The sequence below is a fragment of the Sinocyclocheilus rhinocerous genome, unplaced genomic scaffold, assembly GCF_001515625.1.
Source record: "Sinocyclocheilus rhinocerous isolate Xijiao unplaced genomic scaffold, SAMN03320098_v1.1 scaffold652, whole genome shotgun sequence".
Classification (NCBI taxonomy): Eukaryota; Metazoa; Chordata; class Actinopteri; order Cypriniformes; family Cyprinidae; genus Sinocyclocheilus; species Sinocyclocheilus rhinocerous.
The window spans coordinates 90,300-104,257 of record NW_015642060.1 but is presented as its reverse complement, the minus strand read 5'-3'; the positions used below and the strand labels follow the sequence as shown (position 1 = coordinate 104,257).

General features: G+C 34.8%; 1 protein-coding gene across 1 annotated transcript in view; it reads left to right on the top strand.

The window, feature by feature from the left end:
- The window catches only part of LOC107755592 (ras and EF-hand domain-containing protein homolog), a 36,490-nt gene that overhangs the window by 11,447 nt on the left and 11,085 nt on the right, over nt 1-13,958 (top strand). Inside the window, exons 3-14 of the mRNA XM_016572482.1 lie at nt 1,014-1,160; nt 2,866-2,956; nt 4,476-4,571; nt 5,959-6,036; nt 6,124-6,239; nt 6,937-7,005; nt 10,148-10,229; nt 10,438-10,508; nt 11,207-11,477; nt 12,753-12,887; nt 13,005-13,152; nt 13,247-13,328. Coding sequence (XP_016427968.1) covers nt 1,014-1,160; nt 2,866-2,956; nt 4,476-4,571; nt 5,959-6,036; nt 6,124-6,239; nt 6,937-7,005; nt 10,148-10,229; nt 10,438-10,508; nt 11,207-11,477; nt 12,753-12,887; nt 13,005-13,152; nt 13,247-13,328 — 1,386 coding nt within the window. The remainder of the gene's footprint in view (nt 1-1,013; nt 1,161-2,865; nt 2,957-4,475; nt 4,572-5,958; nt 6,037-6,123; nt 6,240-6,936; nt 7,006-10,147; nt 10,230-10,437; nt 10,509-11,206; nt 11,478-12,752; nt 12,888-13,004; nt 13,153-13,246; nt 13,329-13,958) is intronic.

Below are 13,958 nucleotides of genomic sequence, written 5' to 3'. Positions count from 1 at the left end.
GACAAATATTCTTTGGGTAGACTGAGCTAAACTTATTGAACATATCTGCATATTGTAGGTTGAAAGGTCAGTATAGCTAAAATGTCAAAATAAAAGAGTATCACATTTCAAAACGAAAGATTGCAGTATACAGTTACAGTATACCATATTGCAAAACTAAATATATCTGACCTAGTTTTGTTTATCAGCCTGTGCAAATATCCCATCAGGTACACCACCACCCATTTACCATAATCTACAGGTATCCAGAAACACACGGTTTCAGAGATGCGTTAAATTGTTTCCCGAAATGCAAATAAATTGTCGAAAGAATCTTTGTTTTATACTAGTTTTCTTTTTTGAGAAGTTTTATTTGTTTCATATACAGTGGGTACGGAAAGTATTAAAAAAAATTAACTTAAATGATTTTAGCAAATGGCTGCAATATAACAAAGAGTGAAAAATTTAAGGGGGTCTGAATACTTTCCGTACCCACTGTATATTGATGAGTGTTGATCTTCTTGATGATCATGTAATCATGAAATCTTCCCAAGGGTTTTTAATTTCCCAGCTTTTAATAGTTTAGGTCATGAGATGTTTAGCTTTTGTTTGGTTGATAACGGTCCTCATTCAAATGAAGTTTGATGTATCTCATGACAGATCGGTGGAGTTGATTCTAGCCAGAGGCTTGACATGAGACACATCACCGTTGTGTGTCGACAGAACATTGATTAGTCGTGGGCTATCAATACCTCTCTTATTTCACTCATCTGACATAGCATTTGATGACACAAGTGCTACTTCATAACAGAGAACAGCAAAGTCATGAGGCTCAGACACATGCAGTTATTCACAACCTGGCACCATCTTTTTCAGGTTATGCTAGTGATGTACTAAACTCCATTGGATTGAATAATGTCTGAAAAACACATGATTGTCCTTAAGCAGAACCCTGTTTTATCGAACTGTGTTTCTGTTCTAATCAGCATTAATGGATGTGTTTCAATGGCTTGGTGTTGTTTTTATGTGTGTAGGATTGACCAGATATCAACTCTGTACCAGAACATCAGTTTGACGGAGCCCAGAATCGTCCCTCAGTATGAAAGAGTTCTTCTCAGTTTCATCAAAGAGATCCGAATACTGAACACAGAAATGGAGCATCTGGCACTAGCTGTAAAGAGGTAAACAAACTCATGTATGTAAATTCATACATACTCGTGTGGCCACCAAGTTTTCTTCACTGTACTTTCCATACAGGAGTTTAGAAACTGGGTGGAGTTCAAATCTTCAGAGTTTCTTCAGAAATTCCTTGCAGAATCGTTGTATAATAACCTTTTTTTTGGTTCTTGAGTTGCTATATGGTAGTAACTGATTGCATGTAATGTGGATTATGTAATCAGATTCCAAAAATTAAATACTTGTAATTAGATGACATTACTACATTACATACAAATACTCATAATCAGACTACAGTTACTTTTTTATTGATTGCATGATTACAAAATATTCACACACAAAAAAGGCAGCAAATTATTAATAATTTATTGATCCTTCCTAATTCTTATTTTTATCTTATTAAATGTTCTTTTCTAAAAATCGCTTTGTTTCAGTTTTGAGACTGGCCACTAGTCAGATGGCTATTATTAAGCTATTATTAAGCAGCATTAACAAATTAAATATTTAATATTTTAGTGCTTTGTTTTGATTGGTTTTATTTTAAATGTATTATTATTTCTTGATGTATTTTTTTATTTCATTAATTAGCGTTTCATCAAGTTTGAGAATCCCTGATGCAATATGATGTTTAATGCACTTGTTGTTAACAAAGAATGAAATAAATTCTCTATTTCTTCATGTTTTATATTAATATGGTGCAAGATTGTCCAATTCAATTCAATGTGAAAACATGTTAGATCAAAAGTAATATAAAGTAATCAAAAAGTAGATTTTTGCAGCCGATACCGAGGACCGATTTCTTGTCATGGTGATCGGCCGATACCGATGCCGATTCTGGTGCTTCAAGCTTTATATAACATATGTAATAATGTTATATAAATAATCACAACAATTATTCCTTATACAGTGGAGAATTTTAATATGCCTTTAAAATGGGGTTTATGCATAACATTATGTATATCAGGATACTTAATATAAGACAAAAATAAATACAAACAAAATGGAGCAGTCTGATGCAACCCACAAGGTTTATTTAAACATTATCCGATAGTAAACTGTGGCGAAACAAAATAAACATTTCATCTCCTAAAATTGAGAAGTCTGATGTAACTGATGTAACTATACAAGTCTGAGCAGGACGAAATTAATTTAAAAAAAAAAACATTTAAACTCCAAAAAGAACTAATTGGAGTAGTTTGATGCAACTCATTAGGTTTAATTTAACATTGTCCAATGTTAGAGAGAGGACAAAATAAATAGAAACATTTAAACGCCAACATGGAGAAGTCTGATGTAACTCGTAAGTTTTAATACTGTCCAATATAAGACTGAAGAGGGAAAAAGAAATAGAAACATTTAAACTACTGAAAGAACAAAACGGAGTAGTTCGATCACGGTTATATCCACGGGCGCTGCGGATAATCTGTGGGTCGGGTAATAAATGCATTCTGATTATTTCCGCATAAACACATTTCATTACACCAAATACACAACATAATGTTATTTTTGTCAACATCATATGACCCCTTTAATATATAGTTCTCCCAGAAATGAAATTCTGTCATATTATCATATTGTGCTCCAAACCTGTATGACTTTCTTTCTTTTGTTCAATGGAAGAAAGAAGGTTTGGTTGGACTCATTCATGAAGAGAATTGTGTATTGCTGCATATGTGACGGCCAGTGTGTGTTCTGCTGGTGTTTGTTCAGAGCTCAGGATCAGACGGCTATACAGCTGAGTGAGATGGAGGAAGAGATGGATCACCGCATCCACACCGCAGAGAGAAACACACGTCTACAGGTCAAGAGAAAACATAAGATTCGTCTACGATTTTTAAAAATGATTATTTATTATTAAGCATTATTTATTTTATTTATTTATTTGCAAATTAGCTGATGAGCTAAAGAAAAAAAAGCTTAATTCAAGATATATGCTTTTGTTTTGCAATTTTTTTTTTCTTGTTTTAAGAATGTTTAGATTTTTTTTTACTTGAAAACCACACTAAAAGGACCATTTCTATGTCACAGTATCTCCGCCCACAGTGAAATCTCATTTCAGTTTCAGTTAAGACAGAAAATGTACCCAAATTTCCCACCTATGACCCATCATTAAGAGAAACTATTTGTACTGTAAATACTTTACCTCATAAACGTCTGTAACACCGCTTGATATTCTGTCATATACTGAGCATCTCGAGCTCATAAAATACATATAAATGCAATATGCAAAATGTTTATTTTATAGAACAGGTGCGGTATAGATCTTTGGGCTCTTTACCATAATGATAAGTCACATTGTTTATCACGTTTAATACTACTGTTTAATAGTACTACTTTTTTTGTGATCAAACACACAACAAGACATTTATAACAAAATGACTTAATATTATTCTGACAATTAATTGAGTAATCAAGTTAGATACAGTATGCTTAATCTTTATTATTCTTGCAAGAACATAAAACTTCTTAAAAAATAAATGGCACCTTTCTAAGTATAATTTTTATTGCTTGATTATCTTTAAGGGACTGTGCTGATATGAAATACCAGACATTTTAATGTTTTTTGCAGGCATCCCTCAATTCATATATATACGGTTTTCTTTTTCGTTGTCACAATAATCAAGGATGAAAATTGTAATAGATTATATATTACTTCAGTGCTGGTATTTATATTGTTTCTCTGTTTATTTTGAGTTAGGAGTTGATATAGGCAGCTCTAAATGAATTAGCACAGGTGTGTTTTGCTGTGATCTGGGATCCAGCCAGATCATGTGAGTGTCTTGGATCACATTCAAGGCTTAATTTATCCATGACATCACATTTTAGTGTGTCACAATCTTCGACAGTCGTGCATTTGTTCTTGCTCCTTATCTGAGACCCATGTTCCACGACTTATCATGTTATGTAATGTGAAATGAACTGACTGTTTGTTTAACAGCACCTGTTCAAGTTCCTGTGAAAAGTAAAAAGCATTTCTATCCATTAGTGCACTGGCATTTCTAAACCTTTTGTCACCTTAATTGTCTTGATCTAATGTTTTAGAAAGCATCTATGTTTTAAACTTCTGTACAGAGCTTTTTAGGTATCTTATTTTTATATTTTATATAACAAAAACCTACATTATTTTGACTTGCTTGCAACCATGCAGTCATAATTTCAGTTTATCACAAGACATCTGGAATTTTTACATCATTATCATAATTTATTTTCAGTTTTCACTCTTGATGTTACCATTTTAGTCCTTTTTTAATTTATAACTGTTATAAAATGCAAAGATTTATAATTTTTAACACCAGCTTATGGATTCTATTCTTTTATAGGAGTCTAAAAAAGCCGAGGCGACTCTGAGCAGCATGAAACACCAGTACGAGTCTCAGATATGTGAACTACAACAGAAGATACAGACTCTGCAGATGGTGACTGACTCCTACTGATTCATAATAACAATGGGCTTATATAGATTTAATCAGTATTATTCAGCAGCAAATTACCCTCCTCCATCCCCAGCTCCTCCTTTCGCCACAGTCAGGACTTGGCTTTCTGATATTCCTCGTTGAATCAGACTCTGTTTATCTTGAATAATGTGTTACACTTAGATATCATCAAGCGCGTTAATGATATCTGCTTTGTTCTGTGCTGTTTACCCTATAGGGGGGGGTATTATGGCTGCTCTCCCTGCTCATTCATGACAGGCTGCATGGATGGGCAGGCAGTTTTTGCCCAGAACAGAAACATACCGCCAAACCAAACTGTATGCTAAGTGTCAATCATTTTGACTATAGTGATCCTGACAGAAGTGGTTTAAATAGATAAGGTTTAAAAAAATAAATTAATTAATATTCAGTAATATTTTCACTTTGACTGCACTCACACTGTTGTAAGAGGACAAAACTTGAACTGACTGGAGCTGAATAACAACACTATTGTCTGCTGTAATGCTGCATTCAAAACAATCATTCACACAATTACTGAACTGAATTCGATCAACACTGAACTAAACCGAGCTGAATAATGACACTATTGGTTACTATAGTGCTTATTTATAGTTGAATTGAGTTTGTTTTATAATTGAGGAGCTCTGCAACACCGACACTGTTATTGAACTTAATTTAATCAACGCTGAGCAGACTTAAGCTACATAATAATGTTATTGTCTACTGCAGAGCTGCATTCAAATCTGTTTCATACAGTAACTGATGAACCATTGACACAGTTATTGAACTGAATTCAATCAACACTGAACTAAATCAAGCTGAATAATGATGCTATTGTCATCTGAAGAGCTGCTTAAAAACAAAATTGAATTAGTTTCAAAATTGATGAGCTCTGCAACATTGACACTGTTATTGAACTTTATTGAATCAACATTAAACTGACTAAATAACAGTGCTATTGTCTTCTATAGAGCTGCTTATAGCTGAATTTAACGTGTTTAATGATTGATGAACATTGGCACTGTTATTGAACTGAATTACCTATTATTGAATTAATATTGAACTGACTTGAGCTGAATAATTACACTATTGTCTTCTTTGGAGCTGATTTATAGTTAATTGATGAACTTGCAACATTGACACTCATTGAACTAAATTGAACACTGAACTAAATTAAGGTTGGATAATGACACAATTACTTTCTGTAAAGTCTTCTTTACAGCTAAAATCAAAGTTGTTTCATAAGTGATGAATTTTGAAATATTAACACTTTTATTTTCCTGCTTTGAAACAATTTGTATTGTATAAAGCGTTATTTTTTATTAGAATGTTTTGTCATATATTTTTCTTTATTTACTTTTTTTTTTAGATCGAAAACCAAAACAGGAGTATCAGCCTCAAAGAGGAAACTTCAGCACTGAAGCGGCAGAACAACGAGTTATTACTGGTATGGCTCCTATTTGAATCTGAATAGATCATTAAAAATTGTGTATGATGTTAAATAATGTGTTTTTGTTTTACATTCTTCTTTCAGCAAAACCAGAAGTTGAAACAGGAGCTTTTGGAGTCCCAAACTAATATTGCGTTCTTGCAGAGTGAGCTGGACTCTCTCAAGAGTGATCTCACAGACCAGAGCATCAACTTTGAACGGTATGTGTGCGTCACAGTTGACTTAGTTATTGATGAATATGTGATAAACCCTTTGGATTCGGATCTTCAGACCAGGAATTTTTAAGAAGCCCATCAAATATGTACTCTGAAGTCTCTTCTGACGGTCTCTTCTGACTCAGTCTGACACTCCCAGCTGGATGTGTAATGTCAATACCGTGTCAATAATGAAAGAACGCAGACTCTCGTTCCCCTGCGTGATGGCTCTGAGCAGCTGTAAACCGGTTTTGTGAGTGTTTGCAGTGCTGACATCATCAGAGCAGGATATCCTGGTGTCACGTGTCACACTGCACAGGAATGTCTGGACCTTGTCACCTAGTAACTACAAAACAGAGCGTAGTTTACATGTATTATAATGAGTGTTACAGTGAAAAAAACGTTGTCAGGAAACCCAAATATTTAATGACTGACTACATTAGGTGAAACCAACAAAAGCTATGTTTAACAGACAGATTCGAACAGTAGAAACCTGCTTAAGAATTCAACTGAAATTGGTAACACTTTAGTCTTGGAATAAAATCCTGACTGTTAACTTGTTGCTTATTAGCATGCATATTACTAGCATATTGACTGTTTATTAGCACATAGTAATGCCTTATTGTGCATGATCATATTTTAGGTCCCTTAATCCTATATATTCAGGTTAATCCTAAATATGTTGATCTGTGTGTTTGTACAGAGATGAGGCTCTTATGAAGTGTTTCTCTGAGGAGAGAGGTAACCTGGAGAGACAGATCGAGGTGCTTCAGTGAGTTGAACACACACAGCACGTGAAACTACTGCTACCGTAGGAACTCTTCTTGCTAACACCAGATATGGCTTCAAAAATGTTTTCATTTAATGCTGTTTCTAAGCCATTTTGAGATAGATTCACTTGCAGGTTCTTTAAGAAATCAGAAAAAAAATCTAATCAAAACACACATTCAAACTGGTCTAGCAACCAGATGCACTGTCATTACAAGGAACATTGAGACTTATTGAAGTTAAAAATGGAGGAAAATTAATTCAACATTTACACATATTACAATTTTGATGCCAAGCATCTTTAAATACAATCAGTTCCAAATTTATTTATTTTTTTCTATCTCCATTCAAATTTATTTACACATCCAAAATCATCCAAAAATGAAAATTACCTCATGATTTACTCACCTTCAAGCCATCCTAGGTGTATATGACTTTCTTCTTTCAGATGAATACAAACAGTTATACTCAAAAATGTCCTGGCTCTTCCAAGCCTTATAATAGCAGTGAATGGGTGTTGAGATTTTGAAGCCCAAAAAAGTGCATCCATCCATCATAAAAAGTGCTCCACACGGCTCCGTGGGGTTAATAAAGGCCTTCTGAAGCGAAGCGAAGGGATGCGTTTGTGTAAGAAAAATATCCATATTTAAAACTTTATAAGCCATAATCTCTAGCTTCCACTAACTATCGAACACGCGTTCACGCAACCCAATCTCATGAAAGTGCATATAAATAGTATGCCAAGTAAAAACAAAAACTCGTGGTATTGATACGCAAAAATGGACTTTGGCGTGTATATGCTACGCGATGGGTAGGTTTAGGGTTGTGGGGTAGATGCGTATCATATGCACGCGAAAACTGCGTATCATATGCACGTCAACTAATTTTGTATCATATGCATGCGAAAACTGCGTATTATATGCACGCCAAAAATGTGCATATCATATGCACTCCAAAGTCGATTTTTGCGTATCAATACCACGAGTTTTTGCTTTTATTTGGCGTACTATTTATACGCATTTTCATGAGACCGGGCTCGTTCACGAGAGAGTGGTGTTCCAGCGGATGAGGTAGGACGTAGGCGTAGCGTTAGCTCCGGTGAGAAGTGAAGAATGCGGAAACACAGAGGAGAGAGCAAAACAAAACACTGCTCACGAATGAGAAGCACAAAACGAGGATTTGTAAAGAAAAGTGTCAGAGAATTTCGATATAAGCCAAGAGGAAACTGGTTTTCCTTTGCTGTAAACAAAACTTGGTTCTTGCGAGACTAGCATTTTCTTACCGGAGCTTATGCTACGCCGATGTAATTCGCTGGAACGCCAATTTCTCGTGAACGCGTGTACGACAGCGCAAGCTAGAGATTATGGTTTATAAAGTTTTAAAATATGGATATTTCACTATGCACACAACACACAAATGCACTGCTTCATTTCAGAAAGCCTTTATTAACCCTCCGGATCCATGTGGAGCACTTTTTATGATGGATAGATGCACTTTTTTGGGCTTCAAAATCTCAACACCCATTCACTGCCATTAAAAGTTTGGAAGAGCCAGGACATTTTTTAATATAACTCCGATTGTATTCGGCTGAAAGAAGAAAGTCATATACACCTAGGATGGCTTGAGGGTGAGTAAATCATGGGATAATTTTCATTTTTGGATGAACTATCACTTTAAATGAGGTTTCACACTTGTTAACCCATCATCTTGTTCCATTTTCACACTGTACACACTTTACCCTGTGCTAATAATAATCATGTTCATGGGTAGTCATGGTTCAAGATTTCACAATGCAAATCTGTTATTGAAACGGCTGTTTGAATAACATATGCATGCCACATACATTCACTCATTGTCTTGCATCTTTGTAAAGCATACTAAAAAACAAAGACAAATCAGAAAACAGTATTTGATTATGTTAGTGTTTTGCTCTTCTACAACTTCTCTTCTTGTTCAAATGCTCAGGGCTGTGTTTCCCAAAACTTTAAGTAGACTGTAGAAACTTTTGACACCAGTGCTCTCTACAATACAATCTCAGTTAATTTACTCCTATAGCCCAGTTTTTGTCTGATCTTAGTAATCTCCACTAATTAAATGAATAAAGCTCCCAGTTTGGGTTGAATGAAACGATGAAACATTTTCAGAACATGGTTTTTAGAACTATTACAAGAAAAGAAATCCAAGGCACTTCTTAAAGTCCAAAAAAGTTAAAAAGCCTTTTTTCACATTATGGCCATCTCAACAGAAACATAAAAAATGAATAAAACTCTGCACACTGATGCATTTCGACCTCCAGCCTTCCTCAGAGTGTGTCAGGTATAAAATGAATGACAGGTGTAATTAATATGTGACATTGGGAGAAACCAAAAAAGCCATTACAGCGGGACATATAGCCTTGTTAGCCATTACGCAGTATAAAGGAGATAAAGAAAATAATAATAATAATAAATGAATAATAATAATAATAATAAAAGAAAAAAAAACAATAATAAAGATTTTGAAATGTTTTAAAATTACTAAAATACATTGAATATTTGATCATTAATGTTGCAACATTAACATTATTATCATCATTTTTGAAAGTTTTTTTAATGTATTTTTGATATTTTTTAAATACATGTAGCCATGTAGCCTATATATATATATATGGCCCCACTTTATAAAATGCTGAACACCATTAACCTACTTATGAAACTAGTCATTTCAAAGAGTGATAATGGCATAAAATTGTGTGGTTTTCAAGAGATTAACACAATGTTAATAGATGCCTTGTGCTCCTCTCTGCTAAAAGTTAATATACTGGTCTTGCACAGATGCTTATTACCTACCAGACTAATGACAGTTTCACTCCTTCTGTATCTGAAAGATCTTTTAAATAGTAATATGTAGCCAATTAATCACAGCTTCATATAAGTGTGAAAAACCTTGCAAACACTGTCCATTTGAAGAGACACACAGAGTATACATCCAGAGTATACATACATATACTGTCCAGTTTGTAGGAGTCTTGACTTTCTAAAGGCGCTGATTGTACCAGAGTAAAATGAATTCTTTGTAGAAGTCCAACATGTTTAATTTTGTTTTTTTTGCTTTATAGTTGTCAGATTTTGTTGCAACTTTATATTTCTGCTGTTCGTCTTGTCCAGGGCAGCAAACAGAAAGCTCCATGACAGTAATGACAGTCTGCGTGCGGCGCTGGAGAGCAGTCAGAGCAAGAGTAAGACTCAGGTAAGAGCCTCTTGTGTCCAGAGCCTTTCTTTACTCTAGATGCTGTTGTAAAATGGATTAAGCTGTTTGAAAGCGATGTTTGCTGATCAGGCTTATACTTTGATGGCTGTGTGTGCTTTTTAAGAGGTGTGGATTAGGGTTCTAGTTTACTGTATTTACTGTATTTCTGCATATCCATTAGGACAGACGTGAACTTTTTGTCTTACAGCGGGTTAGTGGGATCTCACCTGCAGTTTACACAAGCACCAGAAAGAATGTCTGTTCCTCTTATTTTGATCGGTAAGATATAAAGTTAAGCTCTGCATGTACTGATATTGATCACACTTTCTAAACTCTTAACATTAGTAATTAAACCACTGCGTTAATTCAGCCCACATATATAGACGCCATTTAAAATATTTACTGATGCACCAATATTAAAAGTTTGGCTAATAAAACAAGCTAAAAAAATAGTTTTCATGTTATGTAATAAATTAATATTTTTAATTTTAGTCATTTTGTTGTGTGTTTTTGTCATTATTACTATTTTATTTAATATGTTTATAGTGTTTTTTTTAGTTTCAGTTATTTTAGTACTAAACGAGAATGGGAAATCAGGGTTAACTGACTGATGCAATAAATAAAAAATAAATCTCACACATCGTGTGATAATCAATATGGCATAACCAATATATTGTATTTAATGCAGAAGTTTGAAATATAGAAAATCAATTGATAGAATGTTTGCCATTCTAAATTGACAGTGATGAGGTCATTGTAATATCTGCATACTGAATTATGATTGGTTTCTTCTTTCTTACATCTAAGTAGCCATATAACATCCTTTACATGGCAAAGAAAGTGTCACATTGATTCTGATAGAAAACCAACTCTGATGCAGGTTTTCAATTCATAGAACTAAATTCTAAAATGAATGCACAACTATTTCCTTCTAGTTTCTAGTAGCTGTGATGTTGACACACTGAATACTTCCCCAGGTGCTGTAACACATGTGTGGACGAGGACTTTGATCGGTTTGGGCTGATGGAGGGTCTGCGCAGACCGAGCTGTGATTCTCTGGCTCTGGCCCTGTGCGACCCCATGCGCAGACGCAGCTGTGAGGAAGACAGTCTTCCCGACAGCTGCGTGGACAGCGGCATGTCTACCCTGCGCTCAAATAACGGCTACGATTACGAGCATGAGAGAACGTCCTGTCTGCAAGCAGAGGACAGCAACACCACTGTGTCTGGAGACACTTCGGATACAGAGGTATGATATCAGTGAATCAGACTGATCAAACACTACAGACAATCTCACTTTTCTTCAGAATGGTTTTCATTTCATTTATAACATTTTACACCCTTGTGGTAAAGATGTACATTTTAGCATACTTTAAAAAGAGTACTTGTTATTAAAATAATGTACTTTAAAATAATATACTTCAGTGTGAATTAAATGTAATGTTTTTAAGACACTTAATAGCAATGATAGTTGCAATTAAATGAAAATATATTATAACTTTAAATTTAGATTAAATGCAATTAGCTGAACTTTCTTAAGTACATATTTATATGTGATTTATTAATTCTATTGTCTGCTGAAATATGTGTACTGCTGAATGTACTGACAAGCATTTATGTTACTAAAATATACTTGAATGTCATTTCTATTGAAACATGTATGTCTTTACATAGTATTACATACTTGTATTTATTTGTAATTACAGATTTGTAATGATGAAGATGCAATTTAGTACATTTAAAACATTCAAAAAGGAAACATCAAATACTACAGTTAAAATGATAATCAAGTAATATACATGTGTGTATGTTAGTCAACATATCAAAATAAAATAATATAATGAGTGCTTCCTTTAAGCACAACAAAAGATTATTTAAAAATAATTATTTAAAATCTTTTTTTTAAGTAAAACTTAAACTTTCACATTATTAAAATGTCCACTTAACTGTGTTCAGAAACATAGTCATAAAAGTATGCTCTCTAAGTACACGTTTCTTTTATTATATTAATATTATTATCTGCAAGTAGTTTTTAAAAATTACTATACTTTTAAGATTTTAAATACACTACAAGTTTACATTAAGTACAATTAAGCCCTTCTTTTTCACAAGGACTGAGTGTCTTGAACGTCTTAGTGAAGAAAAATAAAAGTAGTTTTCTACACATTCCAAATTCATCCCTAACAAGCAATTTAAACATTTGTTCTAATTGATTAATTAATTAATTGTTCTATTCATGGAATGAACAGAAGTCTCAAACACAGTAGATCTTCATTAGCAACAGAGAGACTTTCTTCAGGTAATTGTTCTGTATGACTGTGATTATTTGCTAACTTTTTTACATAATGAACTTTTTTAACACTGACTCTCAAGAATAAAACCTCTTGAGAAAAAAAAAGAGGCAAATATGAACAGATAGTGAATAATTCAAAGGCATCTCTATGTATGCTTAACTTGCTGTCATTTCAGTATCAGTGAGAATGGCTCAGACTCCTGGTTTAAAATAAGCTGTGTGTGCTCACAGGTTCTGGAAGTACGAGAAGAGGCTGTGATTGGGTCAGACAACGAATCCATTCTGAGCTGGAGTCCATCACAACCTGCTCAGAAAAGCGATTTTACTGCATCAGGCAAGAAATGTCTCTCTGCCATCTTCACAGAGGTACTGGATTCACCTGCCAGAAGTATCATAAAAGCTTAAAATTGACCCACGGCATTCAAAATCTTGAACTCAAACAAATCTCAGTTTTGAAGCGCAGATGTGTGTGTATGTGTGCAGAGAGAGCAGGATGTGTTGGCAGTGACTCAGCCTCCATCGGAGAAAGCTTACAGGATTGTGCTGGCGGGAGACGCTGCGGTGGGAAAGTCTAGCTTCCTCCTTCGCCTCTGTAAGAACGAGTTCAAAGGCAACAGTAGCGCCACACTGGGTAAGACTTTTCTAACACTTTACCACACTTGTCTTGAATATAATCTCAAACTCTCACAAAGTTTGTGAAATCATTTGTGTCTGTTTCCTTGCAGGGGTTGATTTCCAGATGAAAACCTTGGTGGTGGACGGTGTTCCAACAGTGCTGCAGTTATGGGACACAGCTGGACAGGAGAGGTAAGATCCCAGAGGCCAAATTCAAAATGAAACACACAACTAAATCATATTTATTATCCATGGTATGAACTTTAAAGGCTGTGACACACCAAACAGACATCAAAGAACACGCGTCAGTGAAATTGACTGTGTCGTTGCCTTGCGTTGACTGTGTCTGGGCCAAAACGTTGTGCTTGAACACAGCAAAAATTACAGCAACTAGCACCTACTTCTGTCAGGACCACTATCGACAAAGATGATTGACAATTAGCATACAGTTTGGATTGGCGGTATGGTTCTGTTCTGGGCAAGAACTCCCTGTGCATCCATGCAGTCTAGCATGGATGAGAGCAGGGAGAGCAGCAATAACCCCCCCAGGGTAAACAGAACAGAACCAACAAATGCATTGCAGATATCGTTAAAGTTCAATAATGTTATGTACACATTTTAGAATTAGTCTGATTAAAAAAAAAATCAGAAGACTGAATCCCGACTGACAGAGGAGGAGCTGGGGATGGAGGAGGGTAATTAGCTATTGAGCAATGCGAAAACTGCTGATAATACTGAGGGACCTTATATATGAACGCTTAGATAGGTGTCGTATTCCTATAGGTAGATGGGGATCAGCTGAGAGTCAGCTGATGAGAGCTT